Source organism: Bos indicus, chromosome 9 (genome assembly GCF_029378745.1).
Source record: "Bos indicus isolate NIAB-ARS_2022 breed Sahiwal x Tharparkar chromosome 9, NIAB-ARS_B.indTharparkar_mat_pri_1.0, whole genome shotgun sequence".
NCBI classification, from domain to species: Eukaryota; Metazoa; Chordata; class Mammalia; order Artiodactyla; family Bovidae; genus Bos; species Bos indicus.
The window spans coordinates 79,973,894-79,992,723 of record NC_091768.1 but is presented as its reverse complement, the minus strand read 5'-3'; the positions used below and the strand labels follow the sequence as shown (position 1 = coordinate 79,992,723).

Here is an 18,830-nt window from a genome sequence, read left to right as displayed (position 1 = left end):
GTTCAATTTCAATGTTCTGCTGTGCCAGAACCTAGGAAATATGTCTGATAAAAGTATATTTCTTTCTTTCAATTAGACATTTTCAAGGGGCTTTCCTCAGGCTATGCCATTTATTAGCTTCAGTTACACAAAGTTCATTTTACATGTTAATGTATATGTTTATTTCTTATATTTGTTCTCCAGGATAATTCCTTAAAAGAGCAACATCTTGAAAGCCTAAAATAAAATGATTTATAAATAAGAATACTTTGAATGTTTGCTGGAGAGATATTGGAATTAGATTCAATTATTAGCTGTGGGATATTCACAGAATCTTTCAAACAGCATGTAAGCACTAGAAAAGAATTCAGCTCTCCTGCAACCAGATTTTGAATCTGGTAACTATATATTGCTAATGAGAATGCTCAGAAAATACGAATAGATTCCTGCCTGCCTTCAAATTCTAATCCTAATCATTCATATTTATATTGCTAATGAGAATGCTCAGAAAATACGAATAGATTCCTGCCTGCCTTCAAATTCTAATCCTAATCATTCATATTTATATTGCTAATGAGAATGCTCAGAAAATACGAATAGATTCCTGCCTGCCTTCAAATTCTAATCCTAATCATTCATATTCACATAAAACAGCATAACTGTCCTCTGGGCCTTTTGTTTATTGTTGAACTTGCTAAATGAAAGCAGAGGTTTGGCGTCACCTCTGGTTTACATACCTCTGACGTAGCTGGCATTGAAACCTTTCTTCTGGATGCTAAAGTCACTTGAAAAAGACACATGCATCTCATTCACACTTGAGTTAAATGATAGGCCTTTGGCAGTTGCTCCACAAAACTTCGTCTGGCTCTCTCCATTATCAAGGGATAATGAGTCATAAATGCAATTGGGAGCTTCTTCAATGTCGAAGTCATTAAATGTTATCTGAATGATATAGCCCGTGGGGGCTCGGAGGGTCCACATGCAAGCCTGGCTGTTGGGGTAGTCATTCGGGTAGCACGGAGAAGTAAAGGTCCCGGAAGGGTTGGAGAGGACCACCCTGCAGTTGGCACATGCCCATACTGTTGGCCAGACAAAAGAGAGACGGAGAGAAGGGCTGGATCAGAGGCGTGCAATAAACCAAGAATACCACACTCTGGGGACAATCAAGCAGCAAACATTTTAAAATAGCAAAATATAATCATCAACATTAAAAGGAAAATGAAACCATCTCAAGGAAAAAAAGAAAAACCAAGAGAGAAACAAAAAGTAAAAGAAAAATACAAAATTTTAGAGCAATGATTTTTTTAAACTTGGGGGAGGGTCATAAACCCTGAGAATCTGATAAAAGTCAGGGAAACTCTCTCCAGTAAAATGTACAGAGGCCCCTGCACCTGGCATACAATTTCAGGGAGTACATGAAGCCTTAGGAGGTAACATTGGATTTCACAAAGGTTCACTGACTTTAATCTTAAAGGATTAAGAATCTCCACTGAGCTAGGGTGGAGGGGATTTTACAGAACCATAAATGCAGAGCAATATTACAAAACTTGGAAGAGAAAGACTTAGGAAATAAATGTTTAAAGAGAAAGCTAGCTAGTAGTACAAAAAAATTTGACAAGTTATTATCATCTGGCAAATCGCATTTTTTTCTAAAATTCAAATACACAGCATCACCTTGTATGTGTGAAATACTTATAGTTTTGAAGAATACTTTCACTTCTTCCACTTGTTTATTTTAGTTGGCAATTATATACCTCTATGATTATCTCATTTACTCATCCACTCAGTGAATATTTATTGAATGTCTTCTACATGACAGGCGCTATTCTAAACAGTATATACCATGAGCAGGAAAGACAAAGTCTCTGTCTGAATGATTCTTACACTTCTTTGGACCCAAAGATACAAACCATAGTATAATGACAGATAATGATTAAGAGGTAGAAAGAAAAGTAAAGCAATCAATTATTTCTCAATTATTATTTACCTAGGGCCCGGTCACCAGCTAGAACCAGAAACCAAGATCTACTGTCTTTCTATTTAGTGATGCTTTTGAAATTAATATTCATGCTGCTTTTAAACATTTATGTAAATGTAGGCAGCAGTCTCATTTATTCAACATTCTGGATAAATAAACTGTCAAATAATTGATGACATACACTTTCAAACAATAAAAGACTGCTGCTGCTGCTGCTAAGTCGCTTCAGTCGTGTCTGACTCTGTGCGACCCCATAGACGGCAGCCCACCAGGCTCCCCCGTCCCTGGGATTCTCCAGGCAAGAACACTGGAGTGGGTTGCCATTTCCTTCTCCAATGCATGAAAGTGAAAAGTGAAAGAAGTCGCTCAGTTGTGTCCGACTCTTAGCGACCCCATGGACTGCAGCCTACCAGGCTCCTCCACCCATGGGATTTTCCAGGCAAGAGTACTGGAGTGGGGTGCCATTGCCTTCTCCAAATAAAAGACTTCTACTATGTTAATGGAACTCACTCTCAACTTACTGTGTTCTTCCCTCTTTTACTGGGTTGAGTAGAATGAATATACAATAACTTTTCTTAAAAATGGTAGTTAGTGTAAATATTACTTATTCTTCTATGATGTGGTGATATCTTCCAGGATTTAGATGTGTAATGTTACATTGCTCAAGTTAGAGTTTTCTTTTTTCCTGTCCTTGGGGCCACCTTGTGTTATGCAGGGGTTTTGCCAACCGGCTCCACAACCATTCTTTCTAACTTGTTCTCCATCCAGCTCCTCCTCCATAAATCTCCAACACCTTTTACAGAGCTGAGGATAGACAGGGAAAAAGATCTATGATCATCAAATGTTGGCCAAATGCCTTCTCTTACCCACTCCTGGAGCACCGTGCTCCTCTCCTTGTAGCATGATTAAGAGCAGCTGGGTGAATTCCTGGCGTGAGATGATTTTGCTTACTGTCTGGATCTCCCACTATTCTCTAGGCTCAACAAGCAGAGGTTTGGTACTGTCATAGTCACCATCTGACCCCTCAGGACCTCACAGCACCCCTGCCACCTGGGAGGCCTTTGATAAAATTTGTTAAATTTCTGAACAAATAAATGAGTTACGCAAAGAGTTGGACACGACTGAGCAACTGAGGGCACATACACACAAATGAGTCACATGACTAAATTAAAGAATGACTGTGGTATATGAAACTGTCAACCAAAATCTAAGCCCCAAAAAAGAGTGCATCATATCTGAGATATCTCTTTGGATGGGGTTTTGAGGCTATTTCTTCCAATGATCTCACTCATGGCATGAGACTGAGATGATGAGGGCCTATCTCTCTGACATGTTTAGCTTTCTGTGACTGTACCCTGGGCTCAGAAGCAAGAACTAATCCTAGTAGATTAACAGTAAAGTATCCAGCAAAAGGCACTGGAGATTACAAAAGAAAAAAAGAAAGGAAAATAAGATACAATCTCTGAGTCATCCCAACATGCAAGCAGGCAGCATTATTTTTCCATAATAAGATGCTATGCCCTACATTCCTTACCCAACTAATGTTCATGATTTCCTTTACATTATTTTTACAAATTCTTCTAGAGAGCTAATGAAAGATATAAAAAAAAGTCAATCTGACTCACCACACTGACCACGTGACCTTGAACAAGTTAATCTCTCTGTACCTCAGTTTCACCACTTTTAGTTTAGTAGCTCAGTCATGTCTGACTCTCTGTGACCCCATGGACTGAAGCATGCCAGGCTTCCCTGACCATCACCAACTCCTGCAGTTTGCTCAAACTCATGTCCATTGACTCAGCGATGCCATCCAACCGTCTCATCCTCTGTTGTCCCCTTCTCCTCCTGCTTTCAATCTTTCCCAGCATCAGAGTCTTTTCCAATGAGTCAGTTCTTTACATCAGGTGGCCAAAGTATTGCAGCTTCAGCTTCAGCATCAGTCCTTCTAATGAATATTCAGGACTGATTTCCTTTAGGATTGACTGGTTTGACCTCCTTGCAGTCCAAGGGACTCTCAAGAGTCTTCTCCAATACCACAGTTCAAAAGCATCAGTTCTTCGGTGCTCAGCTTTCTTTATGGTCCAACTCTCACATCCATACAGGACTACTGGAAAAAACATAGTTTTGACTAGATGGACCTTTGTTAGCAAAATAATGTCTCTGCTTTTTAATATGCTGTCTAGGTTGGTCATAGCTTTTCTTCCAAGGAGCAAGCGTCTTTTAATTTCATGGCTGCAGTCACCATCTGCAGTGATTTTGGAACCCAAGAAAATAAAGTCTTTTACCATTGTTTCCCCATCTATTTGCCATGAGGTGATGGAACCAGATGCCATGATCTTAGTCTTTTGAATGTTGACTTTTAAGCCAGCTTTCTCACTCTTCTCTTTCACTTTCATCAAGAAGCTCTTTAGTTCTTCTTCGCTTTCTGCCATGGTGGTGTCATCTGCGTATCTGAGGTTAATGATATTTCTCCCATTAATCTTGATTCCAGCTTGTGCTTCATCCAGCCCAGCATTTCTCATGATGTGTGCTGCATATAATTTAAATAAGCAGGGTGACAATATATAGCCTTGACGTACTCCTTTCCCAATTTGGAACCAGTCTGTTGTTCCATGTCCAGTCCTAACTGTTGCTTCTTGACCTAAATACAAATTTCTCAGGAGGCAGGTAAGGTGGTCTGGTATTCCCATCTCTTGAAGAATTTTCCACAGTTTGCTGTGATCCACACAGTCAAAGACTTTGGCATAGTCAATAAAGCAGAAGTAGATTTACACTGACATAAATAAAAGCACCCACTACCCATGGTTATAGGGAGGACTGGATAGATTAGTTTCAGAATGTCCTAGAAACTGTACTGGCCACACACATAGCACTATTTAAGTGCTGGCTATTATCATCATTGCTATAACAAAATCTGTGCATCAATAATTTAAGAAAAAAAAGTAACATCCATCTTAACAGAAACTCTTTTTCCTTTAGACACCCATTGTGATAGGAAAGACAGGGAAGACTCCCATAATCATCATTTAAAAAAGCATGTAAAGCATTCTTCTACATGATTCTCATCTACAGTAGCTAAATTACATTTAGACATAATGCTACCAAATAGCGATGATCTTAATTGGATGAAATGTCAATTAAACTAGGCACAATATCATCATGTTCATTATACTGATGTTTATAGATCCCAGCAAAGGGTTTTCACATAGGTTATTTCACTTGGCATCATAACCACCCTGGGAATTAGTATCTCCTCCATCTACAGAAGAAACAAATAAGGCTATTATAGATTATATAAATTGCCAAAAGTTACATGTCTAATTGATAGGACCAAGGTTCAAACCAGCTCTTCTGAATGTAAATCCAATGTTTTCCCAGAGAAGGAAAGAAGTTGCCAAGATTAAACAAAAGACACAGCAAAGTGATGAGTTCAAGTCTTGTTTTAAGAGATAATGCTTTTTAATGGGTAATTTCTTAAACATAGTGTAATCACCCTGTTTTTGTTGTTGTTTAGTCATTAAGTTTTGTCTGACTCTTTTGCGACCCATGGACTTAAAGACCTCCCAGATCCTCTGTCCAAGGGATTTCCCAGGCAAGAATACTCAAGTGGGTTGCCATTTCCTTCTCCAGTAATCACCCTAAAATTAATATATTTTAAGAAACTAATTTTGAAATATTTGAGTAAAAATGTTCAGATCAGATCAGATCAGTTGCTCAGTCGTGTCTGACCAACTCTTTGCAACCCCATGAATCACAGCACGCCAGGCCTCCCTGTCCATCACCAACTCCCGGAGTTCACTGAGACTCAACGTCCATCGAGTCAGTGATGCCATCCAGCCATCTCATCCTCTGTCATCCCCTTCTCCTCTTGCCCCTAATCCCTCCCAGCATCAGAGCAAAGAATGTTAGAGAGTCTAAAATGTAGTGCTTTGGATTTGTCCATTGGAGCAATAAAATATCACTGCTAATTGATCCCTATTCAAAGAGCCAGTACCCAAAGAAATTATTCTCTCTTGAAGGCGGGGCTACATAAAAAGATGGCACAGTAGCCATTGAATAAGGTCTTGGGAAAACCAGAGTTAACATCCTTTAAAAGCTACCCAACTCAAAACATCTGGCTCAAGTTGTTCTCAAAGACAGATATAATAACACATTCACACCCATACTTTATAAAAGCAAAGTTTTCAGATAATCTAAACAAACAAACCAAATTCCACCCTTGGTTCTTGCCTGTGCTTGCAATGTTGAGTAATAATTCACGTCTGCTTATTTTCACAAAACTTTATTCCTCAAAGAAACTCAAATCTGAACTGGAAAACCTCCGTTATGACAAAGGCTATCTCAGTTTATATAGAATATTTAGACATAGATTTAATAACTATTATCTCATTTTACCTGAGGTTTGGATTCTGACTCCACCTTTGCTGCAAGTACTTCTCTATAAATCAAATACTATGTTCTTTAAAATCCAAGACAGGAGTATCAGATCCCAAGAGATAAATCAAAAGAGATCAATTTTAGCTGCTTTCAACACATATCTGTAGATGAAATAACTGATAATCCTATACTGTGTTAAATGGTGAACAAAATGAATGCACCTAAATTAAATCTCGGGTTTTGTTTTGTTTAATCTGAATGTGTGTAAAACTGGCACTAGTGAATTTGTTGGACAACTTGGCTGGTGAAGAAGCATCTCTAGAAAATTTCCCTTCAGTTGCCTGCTCATTTTGCATCTCTTCGAAGTCACTGTTTGAATTCTCTGTAGGAATCTCTTAAACGAATTGCTTAAAAAGGTTTAAAATATTTAGCAGCCTTGGTAGTTTCTGCAGATGAAACCTAAGGGCAGCAACTGAGAGCTCTAGGGCTTGATGCCTCAATCATTACCAAGCCAGGGGAGCCACGCAACATTTCCCCTGATCAAGTGGAATGCACCAGATACATCACGAAATGTAAAATATAAATAATACTTTGGATGCTGGCAGGTGTTAAATAACTGATAATATACAGAACTGAATGACATCATCAAAGTATTTAAATTCAAGTGATTTTAGGCCTCTTTGTGTATTTTTTTTCAGGATGGCAAGGAATCTGAAGGCAGTCTGGCTGTGACATCTGCGTTTCTGTTAATGTGACAGACTTGGCAAGCATGCCTGGGCTCCTCACCACTCCTCTTCAAGCTCGGCGCTCAAAGATAGCGTTTCCGCACTGGGAAAAGTCACTCTTTCACCAAGGTTTCATTGGTCGTTCCACCCTCCTGCTAGAACAAGCTAGGACATCTGTTTGCTCCCAAACTCGTCCTAAAGCACTGGTTTCCCCGGAGTTAACCAGAAAATTGTCTGATTTTCCTCTGTGATGTTTCAACCTGAAAATATTCTTCAGAAACACCACAAATATGAAAGTACTGCAATAACTTGGGCTAACTTGGGCTTCCCCAATGGCTCAGCAGTAAAGAATCCACCTGCCAATGCAGGAGACTCAAGAGACTCGGGTTCAGTCCCTGGGTTGGTAAGATCCCCTGGAGAAGAAAATGGCAACCCACCCCAGTATTCTTGCCTGGGGAATCCCGTGGACGGAGGAGCCTGGCAGGCTACAGTCCATAGGGTCGCAAAGAATCAGACACAAGTGAGCATGCATTCTGCTATTCTGCTGCAATAACTTAAACATGGAAAAGGTCCCACTCTACTTAAATCAGTTCAATTAAGTCTGACCTCACTAGAACAGGGGCTTCCCTGGTGGCTCAGAGGTTAAAGCGTCTGCCTGCAACGTGGGATCCCTGGGTCAGGAAGATTCCCCTGGAGAAGGAAATGGCAACCCACTCCAGTATTCTTGCCTAGAGAATCCCTTGGATGGAGGAGCCTGGTGGGCTACAGTCCACAGGGTCACAAAGAGTTGGACACGACTGAGCGACTTCACTTCTTCACTTCACTTCACTAGAATATGAACAAGAAGTTGAAATGAAGGTCCCTTCATGAGGCAGCACCATTAAACTTGAATAATTTTTTGAATCTCCAAAGAGATCCAGAGGCACAACACCCTCAGACACATTTCTGTCTTCTGTGATACTGTTAATGTTTAAACTTTGAATCCTCTTTCCATAATCACCTTGGCATGAGAACATTCCCTATATAACTGCAAAAGGTAATACTTTTGAAGATCCAAACAAGAGAACTACTGTAAATCATTCTAGAGTCGGCTGAGCATGTAGATATATATCCTGTGTAAGAGGATTAAGAACCCAAGCACATGTGCATGCATTTGCACACACGCCCACACACATTTTCATGGGAAACTATTCTCTCTTAAGCAATCGTTGCGTCTTTCTCCAGCTGTTAAAAACACAATCTAAAGGCAATGCACCATTTTAAACAGTCTAAAGCTGCCTGCTTATAACTTACTCTACCTTCTAGTTAATGCATTCAAGTCTCTTATCCCCTTCCTTCCTGCACTTCAAGCCCCTAACTCTGAATTAATCTAGCCATGGACCTTCTCGCTCTCTATGCACTCATAGACTTCTGTATACTGCTGAAAGAATACTCAAAATCAGGCAGATTATTTTTACTAAAGAGGATTCCAATGTGATCTCACTCACCTTCTTCAACATTTGATGCCTCTGAACACTCCCTGATTCTGTGTCCTCCACTCAGTTCCCACTGTCTCCTTGATCTCCTCCTGCCTTTCTCTCTGCCCTCTCTGAGCACACCTCTGCTCTACTGGCCCTGACCTCAGCCAGCGGCACAGCATCAGCTGGGAGCTTGTTAGACCGAGATTTTCTGGTGATTCCCAAGTACACTAAAATCTGAAAAGTGCTCCTTTAAGTAATGCTGCTGCTGCTGCTAAGTCTCTTCAGTCGTGTCCAACTCTGTGCAAACAGGCTCCCCTGTCCCTGGGATTCTCCAGGCAAGAAAACTGGAGAGGGTTGCCAGTTCCTTCTCCAATGCATGAAAGTGAAAAGAGAAAGTGAAGTCACTCAGTCATGTCTGCTTCTTCGCGACCCCATGGACTGCAGCCTACCAGGCTCCTCTGTCCATGGGATCTTCCAGGCAAGAGTACTGGAGTGGTTGCCATTGCCTTCTCTGCCTTTAAGTAATAACATACTACAAAATCAATTCACAATCTCCACACATGCACCTGCTTCCAAGAAGATCTATCTGCCCCTCCTGCATCTTTCTTAAAATTTTATTTTATTATTTTATTTTTGGCTGCGCTGGGTCTTCATTGCTTTGTGCAGGCTTTCTCTAGTTGTGGCTGGTGGGGGGCTATTCTTGAGGTGAGTAGGCTTATCACTGCCGTGCCTTCTCTAGTTGCAAAGCACCAGCCCTAGGCACTCAGGCTTCAGTAGTCGTGCAGCATGAGCTTGGTAGTTGTGGCTTGTGGGCTGTAGAGTGGGGGCTTAGTTACTCCACGGCACGTGAAATCTTTCCAGACCAGGGATCAAACCTGCGTCCCCAGCACTGGCAGGTGGATTCTTATCCACTGTAAACCTGGGAGGTCCCCTCCTGCATCTCTTAGTCATATTTGCACCATAACCCCAGAGGAGGACCTCTTACCTGAAGAGAATCAAATCAGGGACTTGGTTGCTCAGTCAGATTACCTCTCTATAAAGTTAGAGACACAAATTTTTCAGAGAATGATGAACAACAGAATGACAAAGTTATATAAACACAAAGGTATCAGCATCCTTTGCCACTTGCAAAGATAGATGCTGATGAGCAAATAGAGAAAAGAGAAAGAGAGAAAATGTAAGAACAGAGAGATAAGGGAAAACCAGTCCTCTGAAAAACAGACTCTCATTTCTAGACACTCCATGTCCACTCACCAATGGAGGAGCTGTTCTTTGTGGCTTGTCCTTGGATCCTATGACCAGAACTCTCCTACCATTGACGCTTCTTCTCCTGATCCATTGTTTGTAGATTTCTGATCCATACAACCAAGTCTGCCCCAAGCCAACTCTTATAGGGCTCTCTCTCCTCTGTCTCCAGTTCTTCTCTCCTCACTCATTCTTGCTGGGTGATCTCATCCAAACATAGGCCTTCCTTATGTCCAAAAGCAGATGACATACATGTTCTCCAAACCACACTCGTGCATGTCTGCTCAACATCTCTACTTGGACACTTCACAGATTCCTGGATCCAAACACTGTTCCTCCAACCACTTATTCATGTTCTAAGTGTTAGTTGTAAGAAAATCAGCCAAACTAGGACTCTGAATATCCCTTCTCTCTTCTTTCCTCTACGCCCCTTAAAGTGGTTTGTCAAGGGCTATGACATCATTTTCTTCACGGTTCTTTCATTTCTCCCCTTCTTTCATTTCTGTGGCCACTTAGTTCTTATCTTTCTTCCCTTAGAAAAAAGTTCAGTAACTAGTCTTTTGATCAATAGTCTTGTTATCTCTGACTTATTCCCCCCATCACTACAAGAAATATCTATGAAAATGCAAGTATAAAAATATTTCCTCTAATTCAAAATCTTCTCTGAAATCCAACAAAGCAAGCGTCTTTGAATGACCATATAGTGCTCCATATCTGTCCTGTTTGAATTTTCTAATTCATCACTCAACAATCCCCAACACCCATTTACCCAATAAATAGTTATCAAGCAGCTATGTGCCTGGCTCTGTGGTCTGATACTGAGAATAAATTGTGGGCAAGATATAACCCCAGATTTTATGGAAGGTATGCTGCTGCTGCTGCTGCTAAGTCGCTTCAGTCATGTCCGACTCTGTGCGGCCCCATAGACGGCAGCCCACCAGGCTCCCCCGTTTCTGGGATTCTCCAGGTAAGAATACTGGAGTGGGTGGCCATTTCCTTCTCCAATGCATGAAAGTGAAAAGTGAAAGTGAAGTCGCTCAGTTGTGTCCGACTCCTAGCGACCCCATGGACTGCAGCCTACCAGGCTCCTCCATCCATGGGATTTTCCAGGCAAAAGAGTACTGGAGTGGGTTTCCATTGCCTTCTCCATTATGGAAGGTATAGATTACTGCAAATACAGATAAATAAGTAGACAGTGATAATACAATGTGAAAATTGCTCTGATAGTGCATGCGTATGTGCTCGCTCAGTTGCTCAGCTGTGTCCGACTTTTTGTGACCCCATGGAGCCCACCAAGCTCCTCTGTCCATGGGATTTCCCAAGCAAGAATACTTGAGTGGATAGCCATTTCTTCCTCTAGGGGATCTTCCTGATTCAGGAAGCAAACCCACATCTCCTGCGTCTCCTGCACTGGGACACAAATTCTTTACCACTGAGCCACATGGGAAGCCCATGATGGAGCACGTAGACGAGTAGATAACTGCAACTACCTAGGTTTAGGTTTTGTAGAAATAGAACCATTTCTAACAGATGAGAAAGAAACTGAGACCTAAACATGCAGCAGATAAGTTGGCCAATGGAAGAGGGGAGGCAGAGGAGAAAAAGAAAAGAGAGTTCTGCACAGTAGGGTCACCAGGTTGCATCAGCTTGTGGGTGAGAGAGAGCATGAACTGTTCCAGTAACTTAAGAGTTTTGTTTAGCTGAAGCAGAGTGTACAAAATGGGGAGAAACATTAGATAAAGATGTCAAGGTAGGCCAAGATTAGATTCTGCAGGGTTTTGCAAGCAAAGCTAAAGAAAAAAATTTTTAATGTAATATGAGCAGTAGGGAAAATTAAAAGGTTTTAATTATGCGAAAGTAAAATAATCAGATTTGTACTTAGCACATTTTTAAAACCTCACCCTTGTGCACATAAACACACAATTACCAGTGAGCAAAAACTGTTGTAAGAATAACTTCAGCCTTATGCAAAGGGTTTGAGAGATGACAAGGAGAGAGACAAAAGACAGAAAACTATCCTGGCAGTTCGTTTGTGGAAAGAAAAAATCAGTCACAGTGGTAAAGGAAGATTAATTCTACCAAGATTCAGTGAAGCAAAGCCTAATTGTTGATGGGTAAGATTAAAACGCAGCAAAATGACCAATCTAGTGTTTATCAAAGATGTCTTACTTTGATCTATTATCTCTTAAAAAAAAAAAAAAAAAAAAAAAACAGAACAGGAAACTATAAAAAAAAACACTCACCTAATGTTCATTTCACTTAAGAATGCCACAGAAAACCTGGGATTATCTAGGCAGCATTGCAGGGTAAAACTGGTTTATGTTAGTATTACCCAGAAAAGTACTGCTAAATCTCACCAGCATAAGTGGAGAATGTCTTAGCCTCATAAAAGCTAATTATAGTTCTAATACCCATCAAGGCAATGATGTCATTACTGGCTAAACAGCACATGACTAATTCCTTGAGCACTGAAGGCAGCTAATGAGATATCCATGTAAAGTACTAGGACTATACTTGCTCATGGAGAGATGCTCAAATAATATTCATTTAGAGTGTTGTGACTGTCGTTATTATTTAATAGCAGAGCATGTTAGGCATATTTTGGTTCATTCATTCATTTATTTATTCAATTTTCTGGGCCCCTACTTCCATTCATTTTCAGTTTTCTTTTAAATATCTTTACATTTATGTTTATCAGAGGATGGTCAGAGGGAAAGTAGGATTAAAAGGTCCTTTTTATTATGGTTGCAGGTGTGGAACCTGAAATTAATAGCTAGAACTAGTTTTGATTTTAGAAACTTGCCCTCCAAATAAGTTGGGACAATATATTAGGGAGAAGATGGCAGTAGGTAAATGTGCATCTTAGCTCAAATTTTCCAAATGAGCCTTTAATTTGAGGATAAAAAAAAAACAACACTCAGATTTGTGCACTTAAATGGGAGCAGTTTAAATAGTCAAGGTTTGGAGCAAAGCAAATTATCAATGCAACTGGATAATTCTGTCCCTTTATGCAGTACTTTTTAATGTAAACAACTTAGTAATAAGGAAGAACTGATGTAAAAATTATATAATATAGATTTTAAAAAATAAAGAAAAATGTTTTTCAGTAAAACTTTCCATCCATTTTATACATAAATAGGTTGTTTAAATACACTGTCTAACTGCCTTAAGTTAATCCATCACTGGAATTAATTACTTTTCAAAATATTTATACAGTGTTAACTTTGCACATAAATCTCAAGTATAATATATTAGAGAAGTGTGTGTGTGAGAGAGAGAAAGAAATAGATTATCTCAAGTTTTAGTAAATTCTAAAGTGGGACTTTGAAAAACTGTTTCTTAGTCCAGCTCCTTTCTAGCTAACTCACAAGGTCTAGCTGATTAAAAAAAAAGTTATTATTATGGAAAAAAATCATTATAGCAGGAACAATATGCTTATGAAGCTAAACTAGAAGCTTTCTCAAGATCCTTTCCAGATCTAAAATTATTACCATTCAAGGTATTTTCTTAATGTGAATACATGTCATATACACCCATATAAAGTCATAAACCCATCTTCTCTGGAGGTGAAGAGAAATAAAAATAACTGTAATAACAACCGGCAGTTGTTAGTAGTGAATGACTACTTTGTGCCAGGTGAGAGGGGATTAAATTGTCTTCTCCTTGAAAAAATCTATGGTTATGTGAATAGTTGGGACACATGACAAGTGGATCACAGTGGGTTCTGCTCTTGGCTAGTGACTGGCCTTGGTTTCCATATTTGAAGGAAATGTCTTTTCTGGTTCTAAAACTCTAGTGGAGTGATGGATCAGAGCTTCAGGTGCCCCTCCCCTGGAAGAAACTTCTGGGAGAGTCATGAAGACATCAGGTGCTTCCCCAAGGAAAGCACAAGAGATTATAAGGAAGAGGGTCTTTTTGAGTATTCATGAGTCTCAACTTGTTTGTGTTATTTGTCCACATTGGAGCCATAAATCAGCCAATGCAGGTTGAATGCAAGTGGAGCTTAGTGCTCAGCAAACATCCTGGCTTCTGGGATATATTCCGACTGCTCAAGAAATTTCCACATCTTGCTAACACTACTTATTGTGCTATTTTGATATTGTGGCTTAGAGTTACAGAGCAAGTTGTGACAGATTGTGAAGATTCAGAGTGTGGTTACATCAAGGGAAAAAAAATCACCTCCCTTCTACTTAATATAGCTGCTTTTGTATGTTCTTGATGCCTACCAGCTTACTTTATAAAAGAAACAAAAATCATCTATTACTTTCATAAAGTTAATACACTTACTGAGCAATGAGGCTGAACTTTGGTCTGCTACTCTATTGCCAAAATGTTTATCTAATTTCAAACTGCACTGGGCTGGGGACAAGGCGATGTAGGTGTAACACTGTACAGCCTCTGGCAGGTTATTTACATCCAGGCAGCTTCATCAACTTCTCCACAGTTAAATGGCTTCATCCCTGCCCTGGGGAGCCTTCACACCAATCACCAGCCTGCAGCAAAAACACACTGGAAGAAGTTCACAAAGTTCACCACGCTGGATAATTATAAGTTTCCAGGATAGTATGAAAGTCTACTTGCTTACTGTCCTCTTTCAGTCAGCTTTATTTTTAAACTGCTGAATGGGAGAGTGACTTGTTTACAGGTGAGTGAATAAAGTCACACCTGCAGGCAAGACAGAGAGAGGCCAAATCACCAAAAGCGGGTGGGTTGGGTGGTCTACATGGCAAACAGGGTAGCGTGTTTCCCGTTGGAGCTGCTGACCTAAGAAAAGAAGTTGCTCAGTGTGCAAGAGGGCTGAGCCGGGCAGGCACACCTCTGCTGCTGGAGAGTGCTGGAGGACTCAGGCTGCTCAGGACTCTTTCACTGGCTTCTGGGGAAGCTGAGCCATCACTGGCTCTTCTGTAAATTGCTTCTACGCTCACAATCACCATTTAGCTTTGAGAGTTGTTTGTGGGAAGTGTTGTGTTAGTCGCTCAGTCGTGTCTGACTCTTTGCGACCCCATGGACTATAGCCTGCCAGGCTTCCCTGTCCATGGAATTCTCCAGGGCAGAATACTGGAGTGGTTTGCCATTCCCTTCTGCAAGGGATCTTCCCGACCCAGGGATCGAACCTGGGTATGCTGTATCACAGGTGGATTTTTTAGTCTGAGCCACCAGGGAAGCCCATTAGAGGGAAAGGGAAATATTACTTTAATATACAGATTCCTTTTATGATCCCATTTAGAACAGCAAGTACGGAAATTTTGTAGGGCGTTATCTAAGGAAGTTATTTTGAAATAACAATAGGTATAATACTATTCTTGCTCAGTAGCAAGTATAATACAAAGCTCAGTCACCCCCAACTCATCAGACTGAGCCCCAGGAATTAATAAAATGACATTAAGAAGGTCCACCTTACAGAAAAACTCAAAGGGAAATTCCAAACAATGGTAATGTGGGATTCCAGTATAAATACAAAACTCTGGATAGACACATATCGTTTCCCAGGGAAGTATATATGATGGGAAGGCCGTGTGCCATTTTGGCATCAAATCTCCATCCAAAAAAGATGAGAAACTTTAGGTTTCTCTATTCCTTCATAATAAATTAAACTAAATAAGAGATAATTTAGATAACAGATCTTTTCTGAAAATCATTTGCTAAGATAATTTGAGTAAAATCTCTACTCAAGGCAATCAAAATGATTTTCTTCTCCAATAACTTTCTGTTTGGGGGACAATCAAGACATTAGGCATTTTTCTGAAGGACCACTCAGCCAACGTGGTTCTGTCCCAAGTAGAAGGACTGCTAGCCTCACTGTGCAAAATGAGCCAAAACAAAAAAGTCAATTGAGATTTTAATTAAAGTTAGTATTTGCTTGTGAAGTGACATTAATAGTTTGCACATACGTGATTTTCTTGATAGGAATACTTTTTAAAATTATCAAAAATATTTTTTCTCCAACATACATCTTTTTCAAGGATAATATTTTATGATGTTTTACAATTATTTTTCTACAAAGCTGAAAGTCATGATTCAAAAGTGAGCAAGGCAGAAAATGTTCCTTGGTCACTATATGTTTCATAATAAACAACAGTCAAGAAGAAATATATGACCCATGCTTAACTTAAAATGCAGGCCAAAGCTCTTGGCTAAAAGATAAAAGAAATGTTCTAAGTGACTGTATGAAAAACTTAGTGTATAGCAACAAATGCAGGATCGTATCTAGTCATTAGCAATTCAAACATAGCAAAGACCCTTTTCACAGAAGAACATGGGCAAAGCAGACCTTTAAGGACAGCCTATCTTGTCATTTCTGTTTACTACATTTAAACATTTGCTCACGGGAGAGCTGAAAATTAAGCACCTATAGTTCACATAAGGTCTTTTGGAAGCAAATCTAAGTTTCCATTTGAACTGGCTTTGGAGTTGCTCCTATGCCAACATCTGTACAGCTGTTCTCAGTACATACACCCTCCAAAAACCAGACTAGAAATAGCACACGGCCTGGCTGGAACTCTGTGCACAGCGTTTCAGTCAAAGACAGCACTGTCCTCTAAAGCACATTATTCAACAATTAGATTTGGGCTGCTGAAGCGAAAGGACAAAGGCTCCACTATATCCTGTGCAGTTCTATCAATTTGCTTCATGATGTCATTTTTAGGTACAGCCTTTCCATTCACAGTCTGATTTACAGGGTTTCCAGTGATGTAGAAACTATGCAAAAAGATGTGCGTCTACCTCTTAGGCTACAGGCTTTCTAGAAGTATAAAAAAAATAAAGACTTCAGTAAGAAAACTTCATGTCAAAGTAACGTTTCTATCAAAACCATTAATAAAGGTAAATTTTAATGTTAATGAAACTTTAATGAAAAAAAGTATATCCACTTGTATCCTACTTGGTACAACATCCAAAGAAAGTAAATGTGCTGATTCTTTTTGCTGCCTTCAGTAGACTGGAAAAAATTTAAGAAATAAAAATAAAAAAGAAAAGATAATGGCAATGCTCAGCTGATTTGATCCTGGAATTTCGGGAAAGGCTGGACAGAACACTCTGCACTAAGAATGTTTGATATAAAGTGATTAAACCATCTTATGAGTGGCATCTTGTTAGGTATAATTGGAATAGCATTATGGCAGATTAAGCTATCACCTTTTCCTCTCAACCTCCTTTGGTAACCGGGGTAAGGGAATATAGGGAAGTAATACAGGGAAGTAAAAGAAAATAGATTTTAGACATAGCTTGAGTGGGAGCTCTTTGCTGTCTTTTCCCTCTTTGATTCTTTGAGTTATATCCAATAAAAATGGAAGTAGAAGGGGAAAAAAAAACAAATGGCTATCTCTAAGATAACTAACTTATCTTGGGTTCATTCTGTAAAACTGCTAATGCCAGTACACAAACTTACAAATTCCCTTCATCCTACAGACAAAGGCTTGGGGTTTTTTGTTTGTTTGTTTCGGTTTTAGGAGGGAAGATGAGAAAATCTGAAAATCCTGTGATAAACACTCTGAAATTCAACACTATTTTTCTTGGCAGCCTTCATCTAATTTTATTTGCTTGCTTTCTTTGTCAGGTTTTTCTATGGATTAAACAACACGAATTCATAACATGAGCTAGGCTAAAAAAAATAAAGAATCACAAAGGACAAAGTTCTACATGCACACACATAATATGTTCCCCTTCTGGACACATATAGGATATAGATGCAGACAATTTCCATAAAGTCAGGGCGTATGGCTACTTGATTCACTGCTAAATATCCAACGCTCACTGTTAGGCATGGCAAAGATTCACCGCTCAAATACCCAGAAATTGAGAAACACACACACACACACGTACTTCAAAATACATACACAACATTAACATATACGCTTTTACATATATTTTAGATATATGTATTATAAGATTAAAAAAAAATCAGAATCCTTATAGAAAAAAATCAAGTCGGACACGACTGAGCGACTGAACTGAATCAATCTATACTTACACAGCACATACTAAGTCTAAAGAATACGTTGTAAGCATTAAAGAGGAAAATAATTTACTTTGGGAGAAATAAGAAGCCACAGTAGTTGCTGTTCAGTCACTCAGTTGTGTCTGACTCTTTGTGACGCCCTGGACTGCAGCATGCCAGGATTCTCTGTCCATCACCAACTCCCTGAGTTTACTCAAACGCATGTCCATTGAGTTGGTGATGCCATCCAACCATCTCATCCTCTGTTGTCCCCTTCTCCTCCTGCCTTCAATTTCTCCCAGCATCAGGGTCTTTTCTAATGAGTCAGCTCTTTGCATCAGGTGGCCAAAGTATCGGAGTTTCAGCTGCAGCATCAGTCCTTCTAATGAATATTCAGGATTGATTTCCTTTAGGAGTGACTGGTTTGATCTCCTTGCAATCCAAGAGACTCTCAAGAATCTTCTCCAATACCACAGTTCAAAAGCATCACTTCTTTGGTGTTCAGCCTTCTTTACAGTCCAACTCTCACATCCATACATGACTACTGGAAAAATCATAGCTTTGACTAGACAGACCTTAGCAGAGAGGTCACAAATTTCCCAAAGTAGGAGAGTCACTTGTATGTAAGGCCAGTTGTTGACATTATACATTTTCTCATCTTAAACCATCCAGATCTCTAGTCTCAATAACATTTAGCAGAATATCACTTTGTGTGGAAAGCTAGGTGACCTACCTGATGCCTCTCATTTTACAGATGTGGAAGCTAAGGCCCAGAGTTACCAACTGACTTGCCAAAAAGAACACTATGAATTAAAATAAAAATGAGAATTGTTTCTGTTTCCCAACTATGTTAAATGCAAATATTTTCTAATATGTATATGCCTGTGATATATTTAAATGCAGAAAATAAATTTTAGCATGCCTATAGGGCTTCCCTGGTGGCTCAAATGGTAAAGAATCCACCTGCCAATGCAGGAGATTCAGGTTCAATTTCTGGGCAGAGAAGATCCCCTAGAGAAGGGAATGACAACCCACTCCAGCATTCTTGCCTGGAGAATCCCATGGACAGAGGAGCCTATCTGGCTCTAGTCCATGGGGTTGCAAAGGAGTCGGGCACGAAATAGTAACCA

The 18,830-nt window shown here is 39.7% G+C and overlaps 1 protein-coding gene across 9 annotated transcripts in view; it reads right to left on the bottom strand.

Annotated features, from left to right (window-relative positions):
* ADGRG6 (adhesion G protein-coupled receptor G6) overlaps positions 1 to 18,830 on the bottom strand; it is a 153,578-nt gene that overhangs the window by 80,615 nt on the left and 54,133 nt on the right. For 7 of the 9 annotated variants that reach the window (XM_019967514.2, XM_070796264.1, XM_019967515.2 and 4 more), the window contains one exon: positions 717 to 1,058. The exons of the other annotated variants lie outside the window; for them this stretch is intronic. In XM_019967514.2, the coding sequence (XP_019823073.1) occupies positions 717 to 1,058 (342 nt within the window). The remainder of the gene's footprint in view (positions 1 to 716; positions 1,059 to 18,830) is intronic. 9 annotated transcript variants of the gene reach the window in all.